Here is a 19,155-nt window from a genome sequence, read left to right as displayed (position 1 = left end):
CCAATAGGTCACAAGAGGTACCAATAGCTCCAAACCTCTTCTTCAAAGGCAGCCCAATGAAGCTGCAAACAAACAAACAAACAAACAAACAAAACAATGACAAAACAAACAACAACAACAAAAAAAGATGGGTCCTTGGTTCAGAGTGGTAGGAGAAGCTGTCCAAACGCCCAGGGAATCCACCAGTGAATGCCCTAGAATTCAAGGTTTCTCTGTTCAATAAATAATCCCGAGGCCCCCCCAGAGGGCAGCAGAAGTACATGTTATGGCGGCGAGAAGAGGGAACCCTTCAGCCCCAGGGCAACACTATGAAAAACCACCTATTCTGAGTGGCCAACTTTGGGCAAGACTAGTGGAGCTGTCCCTAGGAGACACAAGAAGGAGCGAGCCTTGAGGGAGAGGGCATCCCAAATCCTTCACTCCTTCCCTAGACTCCTCATCAGAACTGCTGAGAGGGCAACGTCGTTGGCTTTCTGAGAAAACAGGATGGCTCCTCTGACTTCACCAGCCCACAGGCAGATTCAATGCGAGGAGAATGCAAACTTGCAGTCTTACAGTCGCTGGGCCTAGAAAGCTAAGGCTATGCTCCCTGGCCCTGCTTCTGTTAGGGAAGAAGACCATGTCAGCCCCAAGTGAAATCCGGAGAGGTGAAGGCCAGCATTTCCGCTAAGGCCGAAACAGGCATCCCGCGGAGAGTGGAGAGACTAAGAGTGCCAGGGAGAGCAAGGCTCAGGTTGGGGGAGGCGTGGAGTGAGTCTCAGGGCCCAGCCTGCCAGTCGCCTTACAATTCTCTGGCAGGAGACTTTGGAGACCGCCTCTCTGCTTGCTTTGGGGTTCAGCTCAGAGGGCACGGAGATATGCTGGATTCCTCAGAGTGACAGAGGATGGCCTGACCTGGCTGGGCCATAACCACCACTGGCAAAGAGACGTGCGCGCACACCCCACCCGCACTCCCCCCCTCCTTTTCTGTCTGCAGCAGACACACACGCCTGGTTGTGTTTGACTCCGCTCAGTCACCAGTATTCCTAAAGTGTTTTTGACAGAAAACACCTCGGCTCCCGGTACGGGAACAGGGGCTGCTGCGAAGATCTGCAGTACAGTATTTCTCTCAAAGCCCTCCCTGCCTCCCAACTCTCTCCTGTCTCCGTGACTTCCCCCTCCAAAAAAATCTGCAAATATTTTCTCTCACTACACATGGTCAGCATATTAAAAGAAAAAAAAAAGTGCGTCTGGATTTGTCCCAGGGCAAAAAAGTTCATTCCTTGCATGTGATCAATGAATATCCCAGGTCCCACCCAAGGGACGTCTTGTGCTTAGTCTCCAACAGCTTAGGGTGCCCAGAGCCCCGCAACTTGCGCCTTAGCAGGGCCGTGGGCAAGGGACAAGGGGGAGGAGTAGAAGAGGAAAGCTGAAGGGGCGCCTACGACTGTGAGGTCAGGGGTCAGCAGCAGTGGGAGCAGAGGACACCCTTGTCCAAATGCCAGGAGGGGTGCGCGGGGCCACTCACCTGCTTGGAACTCTACTTGGCGATTTTTCTCTCTTTCCTCCTGCAGCAGCATGGAGTAGAGGATCCCAAAAGAGTTCTGGATGCCAAAGATGGATCCGTTGCACCAGGTGGCAGCGAAGACCACCATCCAGCCGAAGCCACCTTCGGGGGGCTGGAAGCCTCGAGCGGTGCCGCGGGTCTCCACGGCGGGCGTGGACTTGGGTTCATGCACTGGCTCGGGCTCAAATTCCAACTCCGGCAGGGGAGCAGGGTCCGGTAGGGGTTGTGGCTCCGGCTGTGGCTCCGGCTGTGGCTCTGGCTGCGGTTCTGGTGGGGGCACTGGCACCGGCTCAGGCTCTGGCTCTGGCTCGGCGCTTCCCACCCACTCCTGCTGTTTTTGGTCTGCCTCCCGCCAGGGCCCCTTGGCTTCCTTGCTCGCCAGGCTTTGCAGCGCCATCTCGGCAGGGGGACTGTGGCTGCTCAGGCGAGAGGAGCCGCTGTGTGGCTGGTACTTGTTTCTGCCGCCGCCGCTGCTGCTGCTGCTCCTCAGAGCACTGCTGCTGCCGCTGCCTCCTCCTCCCGGCTCCGCGCCCCAGCTGGCCAGCCTGTCCCGCGACAGACGGTCCCTCGAGTCCTCTCCTCCTCCTCCCACGTCCAACCCCCCTTCTGCTCTCCCCATGTCATCTCTCTCCTCCCCCTCCTCTTTTCCCCCCCACCTCTTCCTCCCTCAACAGGCAGCCGCTAGAACCTTGCTCTTCTCCCTAGCCCTTCCTGCTCCCCATACTCGCCCGCGTACTTCAGCCCTGCTCCCTACCTCAACTTCCTTTCAAAACTACTGAATCCTGTCTTCTTTGTCCATATGCCCAATAGAGGGAGAGTTAAAATGGTTTTTCCACAAACTGTCCTGTTTCCCGTGCCTTCTCCACACAGGCTCCAAACAGACATTGATCAACCCAAAATTTCCAGGGAAGCCCCACTGTCTTTTGGTCTCACTCCCTTCTTCCTCACACGCATCCTGGAACTGGAGTGGTCCTGAGGACCCCAGGATGAGACCTGGACTTTGAGAGACTCCACCCTGTCCTCGGGAGTCCCTTTGTCCCCCACTTGAGCTTGAGAAAAGCGACCTAGAGGGGGAAAGCCCAGGCTTCGGACAGATGGTGGGCACAATCTTCTAGAGCCCGGGGTCTCTGCCTCCCACGGTCCTGCACAACCCCTCCCACCCCACCAGTCTCTCCCTGTTCGCCCCCGCCCTTCCCGGCAAATCCCCGGCGGGACGCGAATGGGAGGAGACAGCCCGGCAGCGAAACCCGCCCCTCTGGGCAGTCAATCAGGGTTTTGTTTGCGCCAACCTGGAGCCCAGAGGAGCCATAGAGGGCCGGGTCTGGTTCGGGGGCTGGGCCAGGAAGGGAGGGAGGTGCAGTGGCACCGGAGGGGGCCGGGCCCGGGCAGGGCGGGAGCCTAAGCTCAGCTCAGGCTCCTCCTGGCTCTCCGTCCCTCAGTGGGGATCGAAGAGTCGGGGCCGGGTCAAGACGCCAGTTTGGACAAGCGCGGATCTTCCGGCCCTCAGGACTCTGCGGAGCCACGGGCCAAGGGTGTCTTTCCAGCACCCACAGCCCCTGTCCGCCTACCTGAGGCTTAGAGACGTAGGAATCCCACTGAATGTCCCAGACTAAGGCCCCAGCCCTGCGAGGGTAAGGGGGATTTGGGTACCCAGAGAGCGCATGGATCCCAGGAGGCAAGGATGGGTGATTTGCCTTGTGGGCCGCCTGGCCCCCTGCCAAAGTGCGCTGCTGTGTCCAGCCTCAGTCCTGGGGACCGGTCCCGCGATCCCGGGAAGTTCTGCGTCAGCTGAGGGCCCACGCGTCTTATGCACTGATCATCAGGTCGTAGTGTGGTTACTAAGCTACTCCGGTCTCCACTAGCAGGCCGGCGAGTGCCAAGCGGTTTCTACTCAGCATCTCATTAACCTTCTTGCTGGGTGAAAAGACTATATGCTGGGTGAAAATTCAGCTCATGGCTCTGGCAGATGCAGACGAACGTAGAATTATTAAGCACGTAAAAGCAGACCGAACTGGGCGGAAGAATAGAGGGGTTTCAAGGAGCTTGCCTGTCATGAAAGTAATCTGTCCAAATTCACGAATCGCGAGAGCCATACTGGTGAGCAGAGCAGGCATTGCTTGAGGGAATAAAGCGCCTTCACTGCCACCTCTTTAGTCAAGAACAAAACCTGAGGCTCAAGGAGGTCAAGGCATTTTTTTAGCCTAAGGTCATGAAATAAATCAAGTACAAGCTGGAATTCAAGGCAGGTCTCCATACATCAAAGCCTCACTTCCTAAGCTTCGCCACAGGAGTCTAGGGCTTGCCTTTTTGGGAGAGGGGCAGAGGCGGGAAGGCAGGATTTGACTGAGCAATCTCAGTAGGTGTCTGGAAGAGGTTGTGGCCTAGATGGACCTTGAATATTGAGAAGGATTTTAACAGTCTGGGGCTAGGGGTCGGGTGTCCCTGCCTAAAAGAGAGAAAGCATAAAGGCATAGAAGGCTTCTACTCATAGAAAGAGGTAAGTGATGCATAGGGCCACTTGTACCCCAATGTTCATAGCAGCACTCTCAACAATAGCCAAATTATGGAAAGAGCCTAAATGTCCATCAACTGATGAATGGATGAAGAAATTGTGGTTTATATACACAATGGAATTCTACGAAGCAATGAGAAAAAATGAAATATGGCCTTTTGTAGCAACGTGGATGGAACTGGAGAGTGTGATGCTAAGTGAAATAAGCCATACAGAGAAAGACAGATACCATATGGTTTCACTCTTATGTGGATCCTGAGAAACTTAACAGGAACCCATGGGGGAGGGGAAGGAAAAAAAAAAAGAGGTTAGAGTGGAAGAGAGCCAAAGCATAAGAGACTGTTAAAAACTGAGAACAAAGTGAGGGTTGATGGAGGGTGGGAGGGAGGAGAGGGTGGGTGATGGGTATTGAGGAGGGCACCTTTTGGGATGAGCACTGGGTGTTGTATGGAAACCAATTTGTCAATAAATTTCATATAAAAAAAAACATAAAGTCAACAAGATAGCTACCGTCTGGTCTTCAGAATTTAAATACATTATTTGAATGCAATCATTTTCAGAGTAAATAAAGCTGATAAAAATAAAAATGATTAAAATCTCTAGAAATAAAGCTAGCCGGATATGTGATGAAAAAAAAAAAAAAGAAAGAGGTAAGTGAAAGTTAATCAGGGTTAAAAAGTTAATATGTATGTTACCTTTTCCAGGAAACATTTGCATTTTAATAAAAATTCACAGTGCTTTAGCCATGAGTGACAAATCATGCACATAAGGGGCACTAGTGCTTAAGATATGGTTGTTTTGTTTTTTGGGTTTTTGGGGGTTTTTTTGTCAGGGGTCTCACCATAAACAAGACCAAGTATTGCCCGAAGGGGCACTAGCCTTGGTGTCCATTTCCAGGAACCTGAATAAAACCCTGAAAAAGGTTATTTTCAACCTCACATCTAGGAATAGATCTGGATTCTTGCAGCTCATCTCATACCCTACTGTCTAAATTCAATTTCTTCATTGCTTAAATGGGTTTTTAGATCCCTGGAATGGGGGGTGAGGGTGGGTAATAACACTCATTGAGAATCTCCTGTGAACCTAGCACTATGCTAGCCCTCTACATACACTGTCTCATATAATCCTAACAACCTTATAAGATTGGGATGGAGTCTCCTGTGTTATAACTGAGGACACAGAGGCTCTAAGAGGTTAAGTCAGTTGTTTAAGTCTACAAAGCCAGTAAGAGGTAGCACAGGGATCTTTGCTCATTTGTGTGAGCTCCAAGGTATGTGTCCCTCTTAGAAGACAGGATCATGTAACCATCATCCCATCCTTGTAACAACATATGTAATACCTACGATTTTCTCCCCTCTTTAGAAGGTATTTTATAATGGCTAGAGTACTGGCACAAAAAGACCTGGATTCCAATCTTGATTCTACCTTTGCATACCTGTGTGGTTCTCAGCAAGTTGTTTTCCCTTTTCTTTATTGCAGAATGGAGCTAATATCTACTTCACAGTTATTAAATGGCATGCTGAGAAGTGTAGACTATTTTGGATATACAAGGGAGCCACTGAAGATTTTTGAGCAGAAAACATCAAATCTACATCTTATTTTTTAAATGCTTATTATTTATTTTGAGAGAGAGAGAGGGAGAGAGAGAGCACACAAGTGGGGGAGGGGTGGAGAGAGAAATAAAGAGAATTTTAAGCAGGCTCCATGCCCAGCACAGAGCCAGACATGGGGCTCGATCCCATGACCCTGAGATGGTGACCTGAGCCAAAATCGAGAGTAGGATGCTTAACCAACTGAGCCACCCAGCCACCCCTCAAATCTACATTTTATAAAGAAAATTGTGGTAACTGTGTGTAAAGATACTGTGGCTTGAAAAGATAAAAGGTAAGGAAACCAACAAGGTTAAAAAATTTTTGATAGTATGAAATAGGGCACTGACTGAGGATGAACACTAAGAGATGACACTATGAACCACTATTATAATAGAGTTGACAGATTTGGGTACTGAGGGGAAAGAAGAAGCAAAAATGATGCTGACATTTTTTGCTTGAGTGAAGGAAAGAGTGGTAACAGTGGCTTTTTTTAAACTATTATTTATTTTAAATCCAAGTTAGTTAATATATAGTGTAATAATGATTTAAGGAGTAGCATCTAGTGATTCATCACTTACATATAACACCCAGTGCTCATCCCAACAAGTGCCCTCCTTAGTATCCATCACCTCTTTAACCCACTCCCCCACCCACCCACACCTCCAGTAACCCTGAGTTTGTTCTATTTAAGAGTCTATTATGGTTTGCCTCTCTCTCTGTTTTTTATCATATTTTGCTCCCCTTCCACTATGTTAATTATGTGCATTTATTGTATTTCTTAAATTCCAGATATGAGTGAAATCATGATATTTGTCTTTCTCTGGCTGACTTATTTTGCTTGCATAATATACTCTGGTTCCATCCACATTGTTGCAAATGGCAAGATTTCACTCTTTTTGATTGCCGAGTAATATTCATATATATACATATATATATACATATATATATAAACACATACATATATGCATATATATATATATATATATGCCACATCTTCTTTATCCATTTATCAGTCAATGGAAATTTGGGCTCTTTCCATACTTTGGCTATTGTTGATAGTGCTGCTATAAACATTGGGGTGCATGTGCCCCTTTGAGTCAGATTTTTGTATCCTTTGGATCAATACCTATTAGTGCAATTGCCGGGTCACAGGGTAGCTCTATTTTTAATTTTTTGAGGAACCTACATACTGTTTTCCAGAGTGGTTGCACCAGTTTGCATTCCCACCAACAGTGCAAAAAGATTCCCCTTTCTCTGCATCCTCAGCAACATCTGTTGTTTCCTGAGTTGTTAATTTTAATCATTCTGACAGGTGTGAGGTGGTATCTCATTGTGGTTTGATTTGTATTTCCCTGATGATGAGTGATGTTGAGCATATTTTCATGTCTGTTAGCCATCTGGATGTCTTCTTTGGAAAAGTGTCTATTCACATTTTCTGTCCATTTCTTCACTGGATTATTTATTTTTGGGGCATTGAGTTTTCAAAGTTCTTTATAGATTTTGAATACTAACTCTTTATGAGATATGTCATTTGCAAATATCTTCTCCCATTCCATCTGTTGCCTTTTAGTTTTGTTGATTGTTTCCTTCATTGTGCAGAGATTTTTTTTATATTTATGAGACTCCAATAGTTCATTTTTGCTTTTGTTTCCCTTGCCTCCGGAGACATGTCAAGTAAGAAGTTGATACAACCGAGGTCAAAGAGGTTGTTGCCTGTTTTCTCCTCTAGGGTTTTGATGGCTTCCTGTCCTACATTTAGGTCTTTTATCCATTTTGAGTTTCTTTTTGTGTATGGTGTAAGAAAGTGGTCTAGTTTCATTCTTATGCATGTCGCTGTCCAGTTTTCCCAGCACCGCTTGCTGAAGAGACTCTCTTTTCTCCATTGGATATTCTTTCCTGCTTTGTCAAATATTAGTTGGCCATACATTTGTGTGTCCACTTCTGGGTTCTCTATTCTGTTCCATTAATCTATGTGTCTCTTTTTGTGCCAGTAGCATACTGCTTTGATGATTATAGCTTTGTAATATAGCTTTAAGTACAGAATTGTGATGCCTCCAGCTTTGCTTTTCTTTTTCAACATTGCTTTGTCTATTCAGGGTCTTTTCTGGTTTCATACATATTTTAGAATTGTTTTTTCTAGCTCTGTGAAGAATGCTGGTGTTATTTTGATAGGGATTGCATTAAATATGTAGATGGCTTAGGGTAGTATTGACATTTTAACAATATTTGTTCTTCCAATCCATGTTCCAATCCATGAGTATGGAATGTTTTTCAATTTTGTTGTGTCTTTTTCTATTTCTTTCATAAGATTTCTATAGCTTTCAGTGTATAGATATTTTACCTCTTTCATTAGGTTTATTCCTACATATTTTATTGGTTTTGGTGCAATCGTAAATGGGATCTATTCCTTGATTTCTCTTTCCACTGCTTCATTATTGGTGTATATAAAGGCAAAAATTTTCTGTACATTGATTTTATATCCTGAAACTTTGCTGAATTCATGTATCAATTCTAGCAGTTTTTTGATTGAGTCTTTTGGGTTTTCCATGTCATCTGCGTAGAGTGAACATTTGACTTCTTCCTTGCCAATTTGGAAGACTTTTATTTCTTTATGTTGTCTGATTGCTGAAGGTAGGACTTACAACACTATGTTGAATAGCAGTGGTGAGAGTGAACATCCTTGTGTGTTCCTGACCTTAGGGGACAGCTCTTAGGTTTTCCCCACTGAGGATATTAGCTGCGGGTCTTTCACGTATGGCCTTTATGATCTTGAGTTATGTCCCTTCTATCTCTACTTTGTTAAGGGGTATTATCAAGAAAGGATGCTGTAGACTGGCCAACATGGCAGAGAAGTAGGGAGATCCATACTTCCTGCATCTCTCAAACAAAGAAGTATAGAAGCCAAAGGATTTTGAACACCAAAGGCTGGGAGGAAAAGAGACTGATTCTACTAGGAAGAAAATGGGAAAGCTGGAAAAAAGATAGGGCTACTCCAAGGAAGACATCATTGCACACCTGGTGGAGGGTGCAAAATATCACTATGAATAAGGTAATAAAATAACCAAAGTCACAACAACACAGAGCAAGTAACAATCTCCAGAAAAACACCTCCTCAAGGGCCAGGTCCCAGACAGTGTATGACCCTCCTTTAATATAGCAGCGCTCGCAGGTGCAGAGCATGCAACAAGCTTTTAAAACACATAAGGGACAGAAAACTAGCCAAAATGATGAAACAGAAGAATTCTCCTCAAAAGAAATTCCAGAAAGTAGTGATAGCTAAAGAATTGATCAAAACCAATTTAAGCAATATAACTGAACAAGAATTTAGAATAATAGTCATAAAATTAATTGCTGGGCTTGAAAAAAAGCATGGAGGACAGCAGAGAATCTACTGCTACAGAGATAAAGGAATTAAAAAAATAGTCATGATTAATTTAAAAATGCTATAAATAAGGTGCAAAATAAAATGGAGGCAGCCACAGTGCGGATTGAAGAGGCAGAGGGGAGAATAGGTGAATTAGAAGATAAAATTATGGGAAAAAAGGAAGCTGAGATAAAGAGAGATAAAAAAAATCCAATAGTATGAGGGGAGAATTAGAGAACTAAGTGATGCAATCAAATGGAACAATATCCATATCGTAGAAATTCCAGAAGGAGAAGAGAGAGAGAAAGGGGCGGAAGGTGTACTTGAACAAATCATAGCTGAGAACTTCCCCGAGCTGGGGAAGGAAACAGGCATTGAAATCCAAGAGGCACAGAGAACTCCCTGCAGATGTAACTTGAATCAATCTTCTGCATGACATATCCTAAGGAAACTGGCAAAATACAAGGATAAAGAGAGAATTCTGAAAGAGGGTAGGGATAAACAGGCCTTAACATACAAAGGTAGACACATAAGAGTAGTAGCAGACCTATCTACTGAAACTTGGCAGTCCAGAAAGGAATGGCAGGAAATCTTCAATGTGCTGAACAGAAAAATATATGCAGCTGAGAATCCTTTATCCAGCAAGTCTGTCATTCAGAATAGAAGGAGAGATAAAGGTTTTCCCAAACAAACAAAAACTGAAGGAATTCATCACCACTAAGCCAGCCCTACAAGAGATCCTAAGGGGGACTCTGTGAGTGAAATGTTGCAAGGACCAAAGGGTACCAGAGACATCACTACAAGCATGATACCTACATATAACACAATGACTCTAAAGCCATATCTTTCAATAATAACACTGAAGGTAAATGGACTAAATGCTCCAATCAAAAGACATAGGGTATCAGAATGGATAAACAAGCAAGACCCATCAATTTGGTATCTACAAGAGACTCATTTCAGACCTGAGGACACCTTCAGATTGAAAGTGAGGGGATGGGGAACTAACTATCATGCTACTGGAAGTCAAAAGAAAGCTGGAGTAGCCATACTTATATCAGACAAACTAGACTTTAAATTAAAGGCTGGAACAAGAGATGAAGAAGGGCATTATATAATAATTACAGGGTCTATCCATCAGGAAGAGCTAACAATAATAAATGTCTATGCATCTAATTTGAAAGCAGCAAAATATATACAACAGTTAATCACAAACATAAGCAATCTTATTGATAAGAATGTGGTAATTACAGGAGACTTTAATACTCCACTTACAACAATGGATAGATCATCTAGACAGAGAATCAATACAGCAACAAGGGCCCAGAATGATACACTGGATCAGATGGACTTGACAGATATATTTAGAATTCTGCATCCCAAAGCAACAGAATATATTTTCTTCTCAAGTGCACATGGAACATTCTCCAAGATAGATCACATACTGGGTCACAAAACAGCCTTTAATAAGTATAAAAGAATTTATATCATACCATGCACACTTTCAGATCACAATGCTATGAAACTTGAAATCAACCACAGGAAAAAGTCTGGAAAACCTCCAAAAGCATGGAGGTTAAAGAATATCCTACTAAAGAACAAATGGGTCAACCAGGAAATTAGAGAAGAAATTTAAAAATACATGGAAGCAAATGAAAGTGAAAATACAACCATCCAAACACGTTGGGATACAGCGAAGGCAGTCCTGAGAGGAAAATACATTGCAATCCAGGCCTATCTCAAGAAACAACAAAAACCCCAAAGACAAAATCTAACAGAACACTAAAAAAAATAGAAGCAGAACAGCAAAGACACCTGAAACCCATCAGAAGAAGAGAAATAATAAAGATCAAAGCAGCAATAAACAATATAGAATCTAAAAAAGACTGTAGAGCAGATCAATGAAACCAAGAGTTGGTTTTTTGAAAAAATAAACAAAATTGATAAACCTCTAGCCAGGGTTCTCAAAAAGAAAAGGTAGATGATGCAAATAGATTAAATCATAAATGAAAATGGAATAATTACAACCAACCCCTCAGAAATACAAGAAATTATCATGGAATACTATGAAAAATTATGTGCCAAAAAACTGGACAACCTGAAAGAAATGGACAAATTCCTAAACACCCACACACTTCCAAAACTCAAATGGGAAGAAATAGAAAATTGGAACATATCCATAACTAGTGAAGAAATTGAATCACTTATCAAAAAATCTCCCAACCAATAAGAGTCCTGGACCACATGCCTTCCCTGGGGAATTCTACCAGACAATTAAAGCACACATGATACCTATCCTTCTCAAGCTGTTCCAACAAATAGAAAGAGAAGGGAAACTTCCAGACTCATTCTATGAAGCCAGCATTACTTGGACTCCCAAACCAGACAGAGACCCAGAAAAAGAAAAAAAAAAAGAAGAACTACAAGCCAATATCCCTGACTAATATGGATGCAAAAATTATCAACAAGACACTAGCAAATCAAATTCAATAGCATATAAAAAGAATTATACACCTTGATCAAGTGGGATTCATTCCTGGGATGCAGGGCTGGTTCAACATTCACAAATCAATCAATGTGATACATCACATTAATAAAAGAAAAGATAAGAACCATATGATCCTGTCAATCGATGCAGAACAAGCATTTGACAAAATTCAGCATCCTTTCTTAATAAAAACCCTCGAGAAAGTCGAGATAGAAGGAACGTACTTAAACTCATAAAAGCCATTTATGAAAAGCCCACAGCTAATATCCTCAATGGGGAAAAACTGAGAGCTTTCCCCCTGATATCAGGAACATGACAGGGATGTCCACTCTCACGCTGTTGTTTCACACAGTGTTGGAAGTTCTAGCATCAGCAATCAGACAACAAAAGGAAATCAAAGACATCAAAATTGGCAAAGATGAAGTTAAGCTTTCGCTTTTGCAGATGACATACTATACATGGAAAACCCGATAGACTCCACCAAAAGTCTGCTAGAACTGATACAGGAATTCAGCAAAGTCGCAGGATACATAATTAATGTACAGAAATCAGTTGCATTTTTATACACCAATAATGAAGCAACAGAAAGACAAATAAAGAAACTGATCCCATTTTCAATTGCACCAAAAATCATAAAATACCTAGGAATAAACCTAACCAAGGATGTAAAAGATGTGTATGCTGAAACCTATAGAAAGCTTATGAAGGAAATTGAAGAAGATACTAAGAAATGGAAAAAACATTCTGTGCTCCTGGATTGGACGAATAAATATTGTTAAAATGTCAATACTACCCAAAGCTATCTACACATTCAATGGATTCCCAATCAAAATTGCACCAGCATTATTCTCAAAGCTAGAACAAACAATGCCAAAGTTTGTATGAAACCATAAAAGATCCTGAATAGCCAATGTAGAAGAGGAAAAACCAAATGGAAGGCATCATAATCCCAGACTTTAGCCTCTACTGCAAAGCTGCAATCATCAAGAGAGTATGGTAATGGCACAAAAGCAGACACATAGACCAATGGAATAGAATAGAGAACCCAGAATTGACCCACAAATGTATGGCCAACTAATCTTTGACAAAGCAGGAAAGAGTATCCTATGGAAAAAAGACAGTCTCTTTAACAAATGCTGCTGGGAGAACTGGACAGCAACATGCAGAAGGTTGAAACTAGACCACTTTCTGACACCATTCACAAAAATAAACTCAAAATGGATAAAGAACCTAAATGTGAGACAGGAAACCATCAAAACCCTAGAGAAGAAAGCAGGAAAATACTTCTCTGACCTCAGCTGCAGCAATTTCTTCCTCGACACATCTTCAAAGGCAAGAGAATTAAAAGCATAAATGAACTATTGGGATCTCCTTAAGATAAAAAGCTTCTGCACTTAAAAGGAAACAATCAAAACTAAATGGCATCGAATGGAATGGGAAAAGATTTTTGCAAATGACATATCGGATAAAGGGCTAGTATCTAAAATATATGAAGAACTCACCAAATCCACACCCAAAAAAAACAAATAATCCAATGAAGAAATGGGCAGAAGACATGAATAGACACTTTTCTAAAGAAGTCATCCAGATGGCCAACAGGCACATGAAAAGATGCTCAAGTCACTCCTCATCAGGGAAATACAAATCAAAACCACTCTGAGATACCACCTCATGCCGGTCACAGTGGCTAAAATGAACAAATAAGGAAACTATAAATGATGGAAAGGATGTGGAGAAATGGGAACTCTCTTGCACTTTGGTGGGAATGCAAACTGGTGCAGCCGCTCTGGGAAACAGTGTGGAGTTTCCTCAAAAAATTAGTAATAGAGCTACCCTATGACTCAGCAATAGCACTGCTAGGAATCTACCCAAGGGATCCAGGAGTGCTGATGCATAGGGACACTTGTACCCCAATGTTTATAGAAGCACTTTCAACAATAGCCAAATGATGGAAAGAGCCTAAATGTCCATCAACTGAGAAATGGATAAATATATTATTTATATATACAATGGAATACTACATGGCAATGAGAAGGAATGAAATCTGGCCATTTGCAGCAACGTGGATGGAACTGGAGAGTAGTATGCTTAGTGAAAATTGTCAGTCAGAGAAAGACAGATACCATATGTTTTCACTCATATGTGGATCCTGAGAAACTTAATAGAAGACCAGCGGGGAAGGGAAGGGGGAAAAAAGTTACAGAGAGGGAAGGAGGCACACCATAACAGACTCTTAAACACTGAGAGCAAACTGAGGGTTGATGGGGTTTGGGGGAGAGGGGAAAGTGGGTGATGGGCACTGAGGAGGGCACCTGTTGGGATGAGCACTGGGTTGTATGGAAACCAATTTGACAATAAATTATGTGTATGAAAGGACGCTGTATTTTGTCAAATGTATTGTGAGGATCATATGGTTCTTATCCTTTCTTTCATTAATGTGATGTATCACATTGATTGATTTGTGGATGTTTAACCAGCCCTGCATCCCAGGAATAAATCCAACCTGATCATGGTGAATAATTCTTTTAATTTATTTTTGGATCTGGTTTCTAGTAAATAGTGGTAACAGTGTTAACGGAGCTTGGGAATTAGGAGTCACAGGTCTGAGATGCCTGTGACTTCTGGTCACTTCTCTTTCTAAATAATCCTGTCAATTACAGCTCTAAAATACAATTTCAATCATGCTATTTCTCTGCTCTAAAAACTTTCTGTTTTTAATTTTTTTTAAGGTGAGATCATGACCTGAGCTGAAGTCAGATGCTTACCTGAGTGAGCCACCCAGGCGCCCCTCTAAAAACTTTCAATGATTCTCCATTTGAATCAAGTTTAAATTCCTCAGCCAGGCATAAAAGGTCCTTTATGGTTTGTGACCAGCCTTATTCACTTAGCAAATATTTACTAAGAGACTCTATCTGCCAGGATCTGTACTAAATACCAAGGACACACACAAAAAACCTCTTTCTGAAGATCTCATATTCAACCTGTCTAGCACCATTCTCTGTCACTTTGTTCCCCCCTCTTTTCTTCCATTCAGGAGCCAAACACACTGGATTACCCACCATTCTGTGACTTCTGGACACCTGTCTGCTGATCTCTCAAACCTCACCACCCATTCCTCTCACCGTTCTCCAGTTGAAATTCTATGTCTTTTCTGAATCTCCAGACTCAGTTCATCAAAGCAGATAGGAGGATTAGTCTTGAATTAATGAGGCATGTCTATTGCTTTTATTATGCCATTCAGTCATTCATTTCACAAATAGTTATTGAGCAACAATTGTGTGCCAGTTACTATGTCAGGCGCTGGAAACATACAATGGTCTTTGCCCTTGTGGAGCTTACATTCTAGTGGAAATATTAATAAAATTCTCTGGTTTATACAAGTGAAAGAATGTGCTTTCTTTCTTTCCCTAACAGAGATAAGCCGATATGGAATGATTCCCATTGCTTATGCCCTTGATTACTCATACTAGTGGGTGAAGCAGAACAGTAGTTCTCTGACTTGGTCACACATCAGAATCACCTAGAGACTTTTATAACAGTAATGACTCTTCAGTCCCACTCCACATTTGCTCAATCAGAATATCTGGTGGTGGTAGCCAAGAATTCATGGTTTTAACAAGTCTCCCAGTAATATAGATGCACTGGCAGGTTTTGAAACCACTAGACCAAAACAATAGCAACCTAAATTTACATCTCAAAGACTAGGATAATTTCTGTAAAATGTCTCATAAAGCTTTTGGGACCAACATAAAGATGTCAGTTTTCAATGTTGCCATGTGAGGACATGTATCATCAGTAGGAAATAATATTTTAATAATGAAATAATGAAAATTTAGAAGGGCCATAGTCTTTTACTGGGAAGACTATCTCAGGAAATGTCAGTAGGCAACAATTTTTCTCATGTGTCTACTGATGAAAATGTCAGACTATCATGGATCTGCAGATTAGTCCTTGGGATTCACTACACTATATGACCTTTGAAAGCCCTTTGATCCCTGACATTCTCTATTTTAGGCCAAAGGTATTTCCTTGTTTTGGGCCTCTTCTATTCTCAAATAGAATTTTTCTGGCTAGAGCAGAATTCAGTAGGTCATTCTCATTATCCCCCTCCTCTGTGCTTAACTCATCCTAACTACTTGGGAATGGATGATGTCTTGAGAGCTTTCTCGAGAAAGTGAGTACATATTTTTTTCCTCCTTTACTCACTTTCCTTTATTCATCTCCTCATACCTTCATTCATATGAGGGTAGCTTAAGAGTTATGATGACACAGCACCACCTTGAATCCAAGAGCCAAGTGAGATTGATTGTGAAAAGGAGACAAGGTGCTCTAGTAGTGGCCAAAGACATCCAAAAACAGAGACGACTTAGGTTTTATTCTCCATAATCAGGTTATACCACTAATAGGAACTCATATTACTGGGAAATGAATTTGAATATTGACACATTCTGATGGGCAAAGTGGAGGCTTAGAAAGGAAAAGATATTGGATGTATCCTGATTTCAGCTTGAGCCAATGGTTATTCATAATAATAGGTACATTAAAAACAAATCAATTGGCCATATGCATGGATCCTGCTTCCTGAATGCCAAGGAAACAATTCTGCTCAATGGTTGGTGTATTATTAGAACAAGCTTAGAGGGGAAAAGACGACAGTAGCAGCAGAGCATTACAGGAAAGAATGAGATAGGAAATACTTAACCTTTTGAGGGCCAGCACGGAATAGCAAAGCTTGAAGTGAGAGAAAAGATTAAATGGATTAGTTTCTTGATTATATCCAAGGGAGAAATGGAATGGGGTTTTTAATCCTTTTATTAATTTATTCATTTTTATTCATTCAAGAGATATTTATTGAGAGGCTACTAGATGCTAAACATTGTGCTAAACCCTAGTTTAAAAGTTTCCTGTTCTGTGGCACCTGATTGGTCAGTCTGTTAAGCGTCTGACTTTGGCTCAGGTCATGATCTAGCGGTTGGTGAGTTGAAGCTCTGTGCTAACAGCTCAGAGCCTGGAGCCTGCTTCAAATTCTGTGTCTCCCTCTCTCTCTCTCTCTTTACCCCTCCCCCATTCATGTTCTCTCTCTCTCTCTCTCTCTCTCTCTCTCTGTCAACAATAAATAAACATTAAAAAAAATTTTTTAAGGGGCGCCTATGTGGCTCAGTCGGTTAAGCTTCTGACTTCAGCTCAGGTCATGATCTCACGATTCGTGGGTTTGAGCCACACATCGGGCTCTGTGCTGACAGCTTGGAGCCTGGAACCTGCTTTGGATTCTGTGTCTCCCTCTGTCGCTGCCCCTCTTCCGCTTGTGCTCTGTCCCTCTCTCAAAAATAAATAAACATTAAATAATTTTTAAAAAAAATTTTTAAGTTTCCTATCCTGAGAAGTGGAACCCTTGTATGGCTGGAACAGAGGTGTCTCAGGTGTATGGTTGCAATGCAGTGTAAAGAGTCGGCCTTCATTCATTTTCCCCTCTCCCCCACCCCCCATCATCAACCCTCAGTTTTTCCTCTGTATTTAAGAGTCTTTTATGGTTTGCCTCCCTCCTTCTCTCTCTGTTTGTAACTATTTTTCCCCCTCCCTTCCCCCATGGTCTTCTGTTAAGTTTCTCAAGTTCCACATATGAGTGGAAACATATATCTGTCTTTCTCTGACTGACTTATTTCACTTAGCATAATACCCTTCAGTTCCATCCGCATTGCTGCAAATGGCAGGATTCCATTCTTTCTCATTGTCAAGTAGTGTTCCATTGTATATATAAACCACATCTTCTGGCATTGAGGAGGGCACTTGTTGGGATGAGCACTGGGTGTTGTATGTAAGCAATGAATTACGGGAATCTACTCTCAAAACCAAGAGCACACTGTATCCACTGTATGTTAGCCAACTTAACAATAAATTATATTTAAAAAAAAAAAAAGAATGGACCTTGCCTGTGTTGCATCTCAGTGTCCTTTCATAGATTGTAACTCCCTGAACACAGGGTCAACATTATTTATTTTTGTATCCTTAGCATTTAACATGATGCCTGATACAAAAAAGGTGCAATCAACCAATCAATCAATTTAGTTACTTCAACTAACAAAATCCATACACAATAAGGATGAGGCTCATCTTTCAGGCTTGTCATGAGGATTAGCAATAAAATGCGGGAAGCACCTAGCATAGTACCTGGCATGTAGTAGGCACTCAATAAATGTTAACATGTAGTTTGTGGTCAATTAATGTTAACAGCAAGATGGTTTGAAGATTGCCTTCACTGAAAAAAAAGAAGAAAACAATTTACTATGTTATATGGCATTGGTTCAGTTCCAAAATGTAGAAAAAATATAAACTGGCAGAGCTGGAAGGGACCTTCCACAAAGTCCAAACTCCTCATTTTACAGATGAGAAAACTGAAGCCTGTAGAAGGAAAAAGACTTAAGGTGCCATCTAAATTATCTAAGATTTTTCTTCCAATTACCTCAAATCCTGGTGGAAGGCAATATGATATATAAGTATGCATATAAGGTAGGGGCATCATTTTACAATTGACAGAGAATAACATTACATCATTTGTCCAAGGACTTATGATTCACACTGTGGCTGTCTGGCTCCAGAGTCTGTTATTTTAACCACTACAATTTTCTATCACAGAACTTATAAAATTATATTAAAACTACCCATTTAACATGTCTTCCCACTAGAGTCTAAGCTCTTTGAGGGAGTGACACTGTTTTATTTCTGCTGTGTATAGATATTCATTCATTTAACAAATATTTATTGAGCAACTATTATACACTAGGACTTGCTAGCCCTAAAGAACAGGCTGTATCTTTAAAGCTGGGTTATCTAGCTCTGCGGTACTGTTGATATTCATTTCCCTTTTGCTATAATATCCTTCCCTTTACTATTGTCTTTTTGAACATTTCAGCTTAGTCTCTCTGTCCTATGGAGCAAACAGTTCTGTGCCCATGCTTGGGTTAGGTTGTTAAAGGAGAATAATTAGTGAGAAACTTCAGGAGGAAAGTGCAATATCAGAAGCATGATAAGAACTAGGAGTTTCCCACCACATGGAGAAGGTTCTTTCAATAAAGACTTTGGGGAATTACATTTGGTAGGTATTTTGTTTTGTTCAATTTAGGAAGTGCTCTGGTCTTACAATATCTTTTGCTTTCCTCCTCCCATTTGGACCTCTAAGAATTCACAATCTAGCTAGAGAGGTAAGTCATATATATATATGGTAAGATAACTTCCCAAGCACCAAGTCAGTGGTGGAAACACTAACTGCTGAAAAGATCATAGGACAACAAGGTGAGGGAAACTTGAGGGGTGGAGCAGGGTGTGTTTCAGTGTAGCAGAGGGAAACTAGGAGTAGACAATGTGTTTCTGCACTCCCAGATATTGCCTGGTCCACCTCTTTTGGGGGTGACTTCTCAGACTCCAAGATAGCCACAGACCTAGAGCCTTTAGGGACCCTAAAACCCTTGTATAGAAAGTTTCTGGAGAGTCAGAGACAGAAAAAATAAACCGTGGTGTGCCTTGAGGCCAGAACCAGGTATCAGCAACTGAATTAGAAGAGAGTGACTGGTATGCTCTGGCCCAGGGGCCAAGTTTCAAGTCCAACTTGCTGACCCTGAAGATAAAGAAAGCCAGTTAAAGGGCAGGAAAACATTA

General features: G+C 42.0%; 1 protein-coding gene across 1 annotated transcript in view; it reads right to left on the bottom strand.

Annotated features, from left to right (window-relative positions):
* The window catches only part of SLC16A2 (solute carrier family 16 member 2), a 136,786-nt gene extending 134,018 nt beyond the window's left edge, over positions 1 to 2,768 (bottom strand). Inside the window, exon 1 of the mRNA XM_043571295.1 lies at positions 1,508 to 2,768. Within this exon, the coding sequence (XP_043427230.1) occupies positions 1,508 to 2,165 (658 nt within the window). The 5' untranslated portion in view covers positions 2,166 to 2,768. The remainder of the gene's footprint in view (positions 1 to 1,507) is intronic.
* Positions 2,769 to 19,155: the final 16,387 nt, after the last annotated feature.

The sequence above is a fragment of the Prionailurus bengalensis genome, chromosome X (genome assembly GCF_016509475.1).
Source record: "Prionailurus bengalensis isolate Pbe53 chromosome X, Fcat_Pben_1.1_paternal_pri, whole genome shotgun sequence".
Classification (NCBI taxonomy): domain Eukaryota; kingdom Metazoa; phylum Chordata; class Mammalia; order Carnivora; family Felidae; genus Prionailurus; species Prionailurus bengalensis.
Note: the sequence above shows the minus strand (reverse complement) of the source record. Positions and strands in the feature narration are given on the sequence as shown.